This window comes from Mizuhopecten yessoensis, unplaced genomic scaffold (assembly GCF_002113885.1).
Source record: "Mizuhopecten yessoensis strain PY_sf001 unplaced genomic scaffold, ASM211388v2 scaffold716195, whole genome shotgun sequence".
Taxonomy (NCBI): Eukaryota; Metazoa; Mollusca; class Bivalvia; order Pectinida; family Pectinidae; genus Mizuhopecten; species Mizuhopecten yessoensis.
The window spans coordinates 158,130-171,339 of NW_018479995.1; the positions used below are offsets into that span (position 1 = coordinate 158,130).

The following is a 13,210-nucleotide window of genomic DNA, read 5'->3' on the forward strand; positions in this document are numbered from 1 at the left end:
CTTAAGGTAGACATGAATTACGGTATATATGACTTGAGGTAGAATTGAATTACGGTATATATGACAAATGATTATCAAGAATTACGGTATATATCACTTAAGGTAGAACTAAATTACGGTATATAAGACTAATGGTTTACAAGAATTACGGTATATATGAATGATGGTAGACATGAATTACGTTATATATGACTAATGGTAGACATGAATTATGGTATATATGACTTATGGTATACATGAATTACGGTATATATGACTTAAGGTAGACAAGATTTATGGTATATGACTTAAGGTAGACATGAATTACGGTATATGTGACTAATAGTTTACATTTATTACGGTATATATGACTAATGGTTTACATGAATTACGGTATGCATGACTAACGGTAGACATGCATTTCGATATTTATGACTAGCGGTGACCGTTTTCACTAGATATATATTTTTCGCGTTAATGATTGTAGTCAGCCGATGGCGAATCTCAATATCTTGCGAGAATTTACCGAGACAGACATTAAATATTGGAGATTTATTGTTTACAGAGAATAAATACTGCAAGAAAAGAATTGCAACGATAAGTAGTCTTGGAGTCAAAAACAACAACTTATGAAATATACATCAATCATAAATAGATATATATCTCCATGTATAAATAATGATTTCGGGGTGATGAAGAGATAACGCAAATAATTTGATACAGTCAACTTGTTAAGCAAGGTATAATATAAATTTTTAAATTATCTTAAAATTGAACTGTTTATATAACGAAACCATCCACCTTAAAAAAAGCATAACACATGTTAACAATAATTCCCAGTCAATTTACAAAAACATATATATATATATATATAATGTATACGGTCACGCATATATATAATATCAGGGCTGAAATATTATACAATATTCACATTAAACCACAAAAATATAACTCTTGCGTCTGATGAATGGACGAGGCGTTTGCAAACTAAAATCCTACCCGGAGAAGCTGGGTTCATGTGAGTCCGGCTTTGCCTTCTGCCCAATCAATAATTAATAGCAATTCTCCCTTAAATATTTAATGTGTTCGCATTTTATCGCACTGACATTAGCATTGCGATTGCCATCTTTTATCAAAGTTATCAATATTTAATTATTTTGAACAAATTAAATATGCATGCTCACTGCCTTTTGTTTGGTCCATCCATTTTCTCACCATATGGCTTGCTACCTACCCCTTTTTTACTTAAACATTGTAATACAAGTCCTACTACATATGTAGCATAATAACTGCAGTATTCGTAAGTGCGCAATGCATTCCAAACTTATGCAAGTAAAATCATGGCCGCATTCACTTAACTGCTATATAATGTAAGCAAATACATCTACACATATTTAGGTACATGTATCTGTAAAATTTGAACTTTCTTATATCAGAATACGGTCGTATTACGTACGTGGTATGCTGTATATGATTACTTACAAACCACGTGATAATTATTTTCGTGTAAATCCTCAATTAGCACTAATCACGAGGCCAAGTATCATATGCGATCAATGATGTATTTATTTATGTACAATTTGTTATTATTTATTACAACGAAAACAACAATAACATAACGTTTTTAAAATACACATGTTTACCGTACACGTGATTAAAGTACATATGTTTACAGTGCACGTTTTAACAGTACAGTACACGTGATCAATGTACAGATGTTGACAGTACATGTCTACTTGCCATACAGAATACGTGTTAACAGGGCGCGGGTAATTACAGCACAGCTCAGAACACGTGTAAATGACGCATTATCGTGCAGCACACGTGATAACAGAAAACGTGTTTATAGAAAACGAGTTTAAAGCTCAGTTCAGTTCTTTATTACATTGAACCTTACGGCTCATCAGTTCAAAATAAACATATATACAAGGATAAACAATACAATCACTCACACCCATATACACCCCCACAAATACACCAACACACACAAATACACACTCACATACCCATTGGTATAGTGTAGAGAGACATCCCTCTTTATATAGGTACATAGTCTTTTCTTTTCTTATTACTCAGTTTAATATATTTGGCTAAATTTGTTAACTGTTTTTTTTGTTCCCTGTTTCCATAAGTTGGATACTTGTTACATACTTTTCCAACTCCGGATCATTCGGCTAACCTCGGCTGATTCCGGCACTCTTCATCAATTGATACGAGTGACTCCGGACAGCAACCAAGGTCACGTGATAGTTACTTTGCTAGTTGATCGATCTATATAGCTAATGTTTTTTCATTTTTATTTTTTTCTAATAATAATTTTTATTTTAAAATATTTACTATGGAAATATAAAAATCATTCAGTTAAATCTATTTGCACATTTCTAAATATCATTGAAAGACGTAATACAGGAAAACGTTACATTGTATATGTTTAGTGAATGCACACATAATGTAGAATACGTGTTGGTACTCTTCACCTTAACATAAAATGTACATGTCCTATAAGATTCAAAATATTTCAATAGTGCAGTGTACGTGTGTATTTCAATAGGGCAGTGTAAAGGTGTATTTTTAAATTGCAGTGTACACGTGTATATTCCATTATGCAGTGTACGTGTGAATTTCAATAACACAATATACACGTGAACTTTCATAGTGCAGTGAAAAGATGTATTTTTATAGTGCACTATACACGTGTATTTCCAAAATGAAATAAACACGTGTATTTCAATAGTATACACATCTTCTTCAATAGTGCAAAGTACACGTGTTTCCATAGTGCAGTGTACAAGTGTGTTTATGTACGTAAAAGCTTCATCAGTATATAATACACGTGTGCTTCCATTTATATATTACACACACGCACTTCGATAAAATAGAACGTAAAAAATGTAACTGTTGTTTCATACTTATACATCCTTCATGTAAGTTACACTGCAACTCACAGTATACACGTGTACTTCAAAATTGCAGTGTATACGTGTATTTCCATTGTGCAGTACACACGTGTATTTCAACAGTGTAGCATTTACGTGCATTTTCATTGAACACCCTGCACGTGAACTTCCATAATGCATTGCACGATTGTTCTTTAGGAGTGCAGTGTACAGGTGTACTTCGATAGTGCAGTATGTGTTTTCATGTATACGATACATGGGTATTGTATACGTGTTTCCGTGATACAACCAGAAGTTTGCAACTCTAGTGGTAAGACGCCGGGCTCGTGACCGAAGGGACGCGGGTTCGAGTCAAGTCACGGCACTGTGTTGTCTCTTTCAGCAACATACTTTACTCCGCTTGTTCCAGTCTACTCAGCTGTAAATGAGTACGCGGTTGGGCAGTACTAGAATTGTTGAATGCTAGCTGTGAGCGGCGAAATGGCAGTACCGGCTGTATGCTCCCCAGGGAGTTGAGAAAGATATTGGCTGTTTGCAAGCCCTATAACCACGGATAATAATTTGTGAACCGCTTTGAGACGACCTACGAACTAGGTTGTGATAAAGTGGTATATAAAAACCTTGAATTATTATTATTATTATTATTATTATTATCGGATTGTACAATTTATAATTTATGTTTGTAAATAAAACGAAATGTGCACTTACAGGTGCATTAAATAGTGCAGTCACTTTGTTATCCTCAGTAAACTAATGCTACTATTTACCTCTGTTGGGAGTGCATATCACGTTAATACGTGATCACAGATGGCGCCACAACCACTTATATGTTCTGTTGGCAGGTATATCAAGGACAGTTGGATAACACATGTATATCATTGTATAAGTATCTCATTACCTTTCACAGATAATAGATTTATCGAGAGCCCCAGAGTAGGTATACGATATTAAGTACGGCAGACCATATGCTGTTTTGTTGGTGTAAAAATACGGTATCAACTTCATCATGAATTATCCTTAGATTTTACATGAAATAAATATATAAATGTCTTGGTGTTTCTTTTTATAACAATGCTATTACCGCGTTGCAAAATTTAATTCCCACCTAGGCCTTAATAGGGATCTAGTTTACAGTTTATATCGGACCGGATGTAAGGCTCTTTTTGCACAGGACACTACGCATGCGCATATCTTGGAAATAATCTATTTTTTTCTTTACATGTGCGCAAGTGACACGACTCAGGTGACGTGTAATTAAAGGTACGTTTAATTATTTATACTGTTGCCAATAATGGATTCTTTAACATTCAACACGAATGTAACTCGCCCGCCCACATCAATACATACAGTCAGCTCACAAAATTTGTAGTCACATTTCCCTCATCGATACAAAGCTCATATTAATTTGTATGTTGAAACTTTAGTTTACAAATACTACACAAGAATTAACCAGCTGTTTTCTAAAATATTATCGCTTCGCTACTCAGGTGTATTGTTTCCGTCTAACAATACCTGGTTCCTGCCCTGTAAGCCCCTTGTATGTGATATCGACTCCTATAGACGCAAGCGCGCTACCGACATTAATTATTCATGGTGCGGCGGACGCTTTTCAAATAACCTTCATGGAGTAAAATGATTAAGAATGCAGTGAAACTAATAATTTACTACGGGAAAGGAATTCATGTGAATTATTTATCAGCATAGAGTTTTAGGCGATAGAAACGTGGTTAGGACTAACACAGACGGTATATTGAGCTCAGTACCAGCAGACTATACGAAGCGAGAGGTAATGGTACCCCGACACTAAGAGACTTCGTATAACTCTCTAAAATCTACATAGTATTTCTCAAACTATTAACACTGAAACGGGAAATCCTGTTTTAAATATTCGAGGATGATGGAAAAAACATTTTATCAGACTTAAAAATATACAGTCATGCTGTGAAACGCGACCTTGGGAAGGATTATATAAAATTGATTTTGTTAAGAGATATCTGTGACGTAACAGGCGCGCTAGTAAAAGGAGCAAAATCGCACACATTAACTACGGAATCCGGAATTTTACAACTTGTTGAAAAGGATTTAGAAACTTTCTGTGAAAGGTTTTTCTTTCTTTCCTTCTTTCAAGAAAATAATTGTGTTTATATAAGGAAATAAACTTTCTTTAAAATCAAAATGGAGTTAGCTGGTGAACTTCAAATACATATCAAACAAGAACCTTTGGAAGATTTTGGCTGCGAGCAGTTTGGTAAAACGTGCACAGAACAGTTGTCATGTTCTTCAGACCCCCTCTCCGAGATTTCATCGAGACCGGAGAGTGAACGGGGTGAAAAAAGAAAAGAATCATTGGACGGAATCACGGAAACCATATCAGAGAAACGGAAACGTTACAATGTGACTGAAGCTAGTGACGTCGAAATATTCGCTGATGATTACGTCACAGGAACTCCGAGGGACGGCCAACACTCGGACAGGAGTAATTCAGAGGGTTCAAAAATCCTAGGAAAGCTAGGTAAGTTTCAGTGCCTGCTGTGTGATGATGCTTTTGACACTGAGAATGAACTCATGATTCATTTATCTCTCGTGCATAAGCACGTGCCTAGCAATCGTCGTCAGTCCAGTAGATTTGCCCGCCATACTTGTCAAGTTTGTTTCGCGCGGTTTAGAACTTTGAAAGATTTCTTCAATCATACATCTTGTCATAATTCACACCCCGGCCTAGCAACGGTTGATAGGGACCTAAGCACGCGGGTGTCAAACAGTCTTAGTAAAAATGCCCTACATAGCTATTTCCTAAATGCAGCTTCCGGTTTCAGCAGCCGAGATTTGATGCAGCCGTCATTTAAATGTGACTGTTGTAGCACGGTGTTTGGAAATCGAGATTCCTACGCCATGCACGTGATGATGCGCGTGAAAAACGAGTCTTGTAAATTGTTAAATGGCGGAGAATCGTCGGCGGAAATGAACATGTTGAATTCGGGAACTGGCACGACCAACGGCGACCATTCAAAGTCCCCGGTGTCAATCACAGGATCACCAGAGGAGCACGGAAGGGTAAAGATAGACACGAGCTCTCCTCCCGGACTTCATCAGGCGTACTACATCGATGTAACGTCACATGCAGAAAAGGACGAATATCTTCAGTCTGTTTTGGCTAAAAATAACAATAACACAAACCATTCAGAACCTTTTGGAATTGATAATATACGTGCAGCGATCAAGGAAGGTAGAAAATGTGTCGTCTGCGAGCAAATATTTGATGACCAGGATTCATTGGCTATGCACGTGATGTCGCGTCATTCGGATGGTATGACGTCATCACAGCCTGCCGTAAGTTCAGCTCAGTACAACAAAACTCCGTCTCCGCCTTCATCCTCCCGCGTCATGAAATACTTCTCACCATATGCGCATGACAGACTATTGACACTACAAACGGAAGTCCTTTACTGTGATCATTGTGGACAATCGTTTGTAAACCGGGATGCCCTAGCAATGCACGTGCTAACGCACATGAGGGATCATGAGACGTCGGTGAGTCAATCTGCGTCATCAGTCACAGAAGCAATGCGCCTGAATAGCCGCATTCAAGAGACTCTGGACAACGCAAGATTTCGGAGACATCACGAGAGTTCGATCAGGACATCGCTGGATATCGATACTAATGAACCTTTGGACTTAGCAGCTAAGAAAACTATTTCTTTTGGAAGTACGTCCAGTGGAAAGGAAAACAATGGACCTTTAGACCTTAACGTGTCCATTGACCTTCGTACGCCACGTGTCGACCCCCAGACAGATAAACGCGAGAAAGAAAACGACACTCAATTTACTGAACCTCAATTTCAGTTACCACCAAAGAGTGACGAAACCTTACGTCAGGTGCACGGTAACCATGCTAGAAACAACGTAACTACGGAAGGTGTTTATCAACTACCTGAGGGTCAACATGAGCCAGGCTGGACACGAAGTGCAAGCGCCCCTAGTGTGAATTGTCAAGAATTCCCGGGAACTAGCGAACGGGCGGCATCAACAGGATGTTTACCTTCCGCCAGTCAGATGGCAGGAATACCAACAGATTTCATTTTTGCCGCGCAGGAGCCATGTCGACCACAAGAGACTACTCGCGAGGAAAGAAAATCAAACGAAGGACAGAATAGTAAAGTAAGCGAAAGTTTGAATCAAGGACAGTTATCGGACCCAACCTTAACAACCAGAAAGACGTTGCATGGTAAGGACAGTCTCGAAGGGTTGCTAGGGTTCAAGACACCGGAAATTGTAGCATCTGGGTCAGCATCGCAACTTGTCGGATGCCCGTATATGGCATCAGACGGGAAGGAACCAAACATCATGTCAGCTTTAATGAAAAACAAAGATTTGCACATGTGTAAATACTGTGAAATCATTTTCCCTAACAGGACCCTCTATTATCTACACATGGGCCTCCATAACGTCAACACACCGTGGCAGTGCAATATGTGCGGTAAGGTTTGTGGGAATGTGCATGATTTTAACGCGCATATTATCCATCTATAAAAATAACACGAACATCGGGAAGAATACATATGACACAGTTATTCATATCATAATAGTATTAATCTCACTGGTGACTTGCTCAATCGATCATTGTTCATAGTGCATTATTTCTTATTTCTTTTGTTTCTCCAAAGAACGTGTGTGCACGTGGCAGTGTAAATGGGACAGACCACGTGTACGAGCTTACAGTGAACTGTGATTTTAGGACAAAAAAAATATTATTGGATTATAATTCATAATAGCATATTTATAATAACTGGACCTCCTACCCGCAACGGATTCTAAACTCGGCTTGTCAGTATGATGTTATGTTTGAACAATACACCATGAAACCGAATTCATTCGGACTTGGAAATTATTAGATATCTTTCCAAATGTATAACAAGGATCTATTGGATTTTTTTTCCTTAATCGGGATATACGATAACACCTTATACTCCCAAAACAAATGTGTCAGTGTTGAAAACAATCCATTGAAGTTGAATTGAATCGAGCATTTTGATTGGATATCAATTGAAGAATGTGTTTTATTGTTACCGTATCACTGATTGGTTAATTAGTGGTGTACTAGCTTAGTGCGATATAAGGCGATATTTAGGGTCCATAAGGACTCGCCATATGGACACATGCGTTGCATAAGCCTGTGAAATCCATTGTTAATTTAACATCTGATCCGAAAACTGACAATAGACGGATCGATAATCGGATTCAATATATCGATTTTTCAATAAACTGACACATTTCAAATTAAAAATTAAAACCCTCGAAGATCTGAAGTGATATAGCAACTCTTTCAGTTCGTGTTAACTGATATAACTAATTAAAAAAATATATTGATTAGAAAGTTCTTCAAATTTTGGTTGTGTAGAATTATTTTAAAACATTTTATTCACATTGTACTGTGTATATTTTCGTTTCCATTATTTACCATTGAAATTACAATTTGGTATGGATATGTGATATGTTGTTCTTGATAAGCGTTGTGTCTATATCAATATTAAAACACATTATTCCCATTAAAAAACTTAATTGATTTGAGTGTAGCTGTTAATTTTTTGTGTGCTAATGTACATGTGGTTCTATTGATCGTAATATCAGGTAAATTCTGCTATCTGAATAACCAACTAGTCGATAAACTAAAATAACACCAAACGATTGAACGAGCAAATAATCTTATTCTTAAGCGAGTTTGCTTGCAATTTAATTTGTGCCAGCTTATCAAGCCATGCTTCAATTTTTTCTTCGAGAAGAGTTGCCGAAAGCACATATGTTTCTTGGTATATAAGATTATTTATCAAGGTCGGTAAATCAAAAAAATGTAAAAAAAAAAAAATAGTAATTTTTTTTTTTTTTTTTTTAAATGAGGATCCCCGTACCACTGCCACAAACTGTAACTAAATGTGGGGAAACTGTTTTTTCTTGTATGACTATAACTTTGATAAATTATTTCTGAAAATAAAACCGTACCTTAAGGGGATTCGATGAGAAATAATAAACATGAAATAAACAAAATATAATTAACAACGGTGTTCTGAATGTAAAAAAACAAAAAAAACTCAGCGGGGCTAGACCGGGATTCGAAACCTCGACTTATGATTGATATACTATATCGCTCTAACCGATTGAGCTTCCTCGTCAACAGATGTGTTCTGGTCAGTTACGCTACAGTTATATCCAAACAGAAGTTAAGGGGAGGTTACTGTATATAGGAAAAACCACAATGCAATGGAACAGGGACCCTTAAGCTACGCGTAGAAAGTACATTTTCCAAATAATATATTTTAATCTGCTATTTAACAAAAATGTAAAACTGCATTTGTCTTGCCGTGAGTCAACTTTTCCCTGTGTGAAGACCTTCAATCTTCAAAGCGATTTCTCATTGAATTCAGATGCTCCTCCTTTTGACGAATTGACCTGTTAAACATATATTTTTTCTCTTATGTTTTCCTTTTTGAAATTATTTTTCAAAGTATAATAATTTTCGGAAAAAAAATGAAATTGGGAAAGAAAACTACTATATGAATGTTTATCCAGTTCATATGAAATATAGATTGATTCAGAATCACCAAAAATACATTTTGCACATTAAAACCTTAGTCCGCATTAAAGCTATTTTGGTCTTGGTGAAGTATAACATATAGAAAACCTGTCCAATCCGACACGTTGTGACACTTTATACAGGTACATGTATTTGTAATATTACACAGGCGGTCAGAATACAAAGGTTGTAATGGTAGTTTTTCAGTTTTATGATCGAAATTGATCTTGAAAATAAGAAACAGGATTACAGCAATAGTTTGGATTAGAAGGTTCGTCTAAATACTCAGTAGTCTGATGAGAGAGGTACTGTTTAATGTATACGTCTAATTAACGAGCTTCTGTAAACAGCGCTATTACTGATGCAGTCCTTTTTCCAGGAGTTTTGCCGTAAAATTCAATTCAATTTTAATTTCAATACAATACAATACAATACAACACAATACAATACAATACAATACAATACAAAGCATAGAGAAACACATTAACAAGAACTCAACATTCAGTTTCAGCTTCAGTTTCTTTATTTCCGATAGCCATCCGACTCCTCATAGGTTAAATATGTACAAGAGATTATACGGTGACTATGTTTGAGCAAGTAAAACTACTGACACTGCAGGTAAACAATTTTGCTACCAAATCCAGGCACCAGACTTTAGATGTGTGGTGTGGGAACATCTATATGTCAAAATGTCTAAGTCTGGTGTCAAGGCTACTACAAATTCCAGTTTTAAAGAATTGACTTCCTTAAGAGTTATATTCTATATTAGCATTCCACTACCCCTCGTATGAGAGTGAAAATACGGCTAGATTTCAGTAGAATGCAAATATATTGTAACGGAGGTCATTATCGTGATTTCAATAATGCCTCCGCTAGGAGTCGAACCCGGGACCTCCGGTTTACTAGTCCTACGCTCTTCCGAATGAGCTAAAGAGAAAATTCTACCTAGCCAAGTCGGTAGGAAGCGGCTTGTATTTCGTACCAGGATGGCAGTATGCTATAGATGGATTGTTACTGTAAGTATTCATATCTCTTATTACTAATGTACACGACCAATTAACGAAATCAATTAGTCATGATATTGGCCAGTGTCCAGGTTAACATTTTCGATAGTGTCCTGAATAAAGTTAAACACATCTGTGTTTATAAACTATTCATTATTCTCGTAGAACAAATGGGAATTATATGGACAGATAGTCTTATGGGGTGTATGATTTTTTCAGTTAATTATTAATACATTATCGACAGCATGCATAGAATATATCTGAAACACGAAAACAGATAAGCAGCATTTAGTAGAATAAACACATATACAAATATTGCATCGCGAATATGTCCTTATATGAAACCATTATTTGAAAGACAAAAAAGAATATAAGTATTTTATCAATATGACACATATGTTACTTGTAATATAATTTTAACAAATACACGAAAATATCTTCAATATTTTTGTAATTATATTTTTTACCTAAACATATCTACAAATTTACCATACATGCTGAGTTTGTTTTGAACACGAGCAGTAGGCCTAATTGAAAACTTATTTTGCAAGCTTTCCGGCGAAAATTTCTGTTTCCCGTGTCAGACAAAGAGTGCAAATGACCGGCGTTTCGACTCGAGGCCACTGAAAACAACTCTCCAATCCACTAATATTACCCGTCCCTCTGACTGCCAGTCGTATTAGAGATCTATAATGGTGAAATGACTCGAGCAGGGTGTACCGACTCGGCATATTGCGGCTAATTAGTCGTGACACCGGTCGAACCGAAATTTAAGCTAGTATTGTTTCAACCAGACTCCTTTTGTCTGCGCAAGCTACGCCGAACAGAGGCAAGTGATTAAGCGTCTGGTTGAATAGGACTAAAATTTAGGATAGATACAAAAATAGGGTAGGTCGGGTAACCGGAAACAAACAACATTTTTATTTGGTCTTCAATTAAACAAAACATAAATAGGTAAAAGACGTTTTTGTGCAATAACATTGGTAAATACTGTCAAACAAAATATGTACAACACTTTTTTTATTTAAAACCGCTTTAAATGTCTAATAAACAAATATACACCTGTTGCCCCGTTTAAGCATTGACAGTACGACTATTTTCTTTGTATGTTTTGTTAAACATCAGTATCGCTTTTAATCAATTTAGTCATGTTGTACATATAAACTCTATTTTACGTCTGTATCGTCTGTACGGAATCAATTATTGATGACTAATTGATCGAGTCACGTGATCAGTTAGAGACACAGTCCTATTATATATAGCTATATATACTGGATACACGCATACTGTAGCAGCAACTAATGGAAAATGGGGATAAATAATGAATTAGTTAAACGGTTTTTTATGGATTCTCCCCTTCCCATTTGCATCAATATGAAATATCACAAATAAAAAAATATCTATCTCAAACAAAAAAGTATCCCGTGTAGAGTCATATGCGCTTGTTCCAGGACATATATAAGTATAGATATGTGTGTATATGCACAAAAGCACGTGTATATGATCCTGTGTCAGTCGTCTGTCTACATGTATACGCATGCTAACATACAAGAGCGGAAATATACAGGTGTGTTTGTATGCGCGCGTTTCCGTACGTGTATTCCATTGCAGAATCAGGTGCACGTGTCTGCTACATGCATGTATACTTGGCTCTGATAAGCGTGCATAAAGGTTTAAAGGTCGGGTACCAACACTCATTAGTCACTTTTACTATTGTGGAATATTAACATTCTTTTCAAAATGTTGCAAACGCATTTAAAAAAATTACAGTTGTTTGAGAAAAAAAAACACATAAAAAACTGCAGGATCGAACGCAAGACCTTAACTTTGCAAAGCCTTTACTTTACCAATGACGCCATCCTTGAATTACAAAAGAACAGCACCAAAATAAGTCATTTTTGAAGCCTATGGAAAACTTGACAAGGGAAATCACTCTAAACCAGTAAAAAAACTCCCTGTGGTTGCTCAATTTTCTATATAGAAGGGAGAATACTCGAACTCTCCTTCGCGATTGTAACTAATGCAGTGGTATCATTTACCTGAAAGACAGGTGTGAGCGCACGTGTTTCCTCTACCTACGGAAGATGTGAGCGCACGTGTTACCTCTACCTACGGAAGATGTGAGCGCACGTGTTACTCCTAGTAGGAGCTGTAAGCGCATGTGTTACCTCCAGTAGAGTCAAGTAAAAGCGCACGTGGTACCTGTATGAGGGTAAAGTGTAAGCGAATTTTAACCTCTATAGTAGGAGAAGCTGTAAAAGCACGTGCTTCCTTTTAGCGCACGTGCATCTCTAATAGAAGATGTAAGCGCATCTGTTACTACTATTAGGGACAGGTGTACGCGCATGTGTTACCTCTAGAAGAATCAAATGTAAACGCCCATACGTGTTTCCCTAGGTAGGATCGGGTGTAAGTGCACGTGTTACACTAATAGGGTTCTACGTAAGCGTACGTGCTACTCCTAGCACAGCCAGGTTTGAGCCAACATTTTACTCCGAGTAGGGTTACGTTACAAGCATGGGTGGTCTGGATAAGATGATATCGCTTCTGTTACCTCTAGTAGGGTTTTGTGAGAGTTGCGTGTATTACCTAAAGTCGGATTAGATGGAAGCGCACGTTTTACTCCTCGTAAGGTCGGTGTGAGCTCACGAGTGCACGTGTAAGCACAATAATATCAAGTTGAATTTATGATGTCACGTGCTCGCTCTAGTAGGATAAGATGACAGTGCACGTGTTACTCCTTGTAGAGTCAGGGAAAGCAC

At 36.9% G+C, this 13,210-nt stretch overlaps 1 protein-coding gene across 1 annotated transcript; it reads left to right on the forward strand.

Moving 5' to 3' along the window:
* The first annotated feature begins 4,489 nt into the window (after positions 1-4,489).
* Positions 4,490-8,368, forward strand: LOC110442035. The gene has a single exon (XM_021485440.1). The coding sequence runs from the start codon at positions 5,052-5,054 to the stop codon at positions 7,404-7,406; it is 2,355 nt and encodes a 784-aa protein (XP_021341115.1). The 5' UTR covers positions 4,490-5,051; the 3' UTR covers positions 7,407-8,368.
* Positions 8,369-13,210: the final 4,842 nt, after the last annotated feature.

What these genes read in the sequence shown, in the direction of transcription:
- LOC110442035 (XM_021485440.1), top strand. Translation starts at nt 5,052, where the DNA reads ATGGAGTTAGCTGGTGAACTTCAAATACATATCAAACAAGAACCTTTG.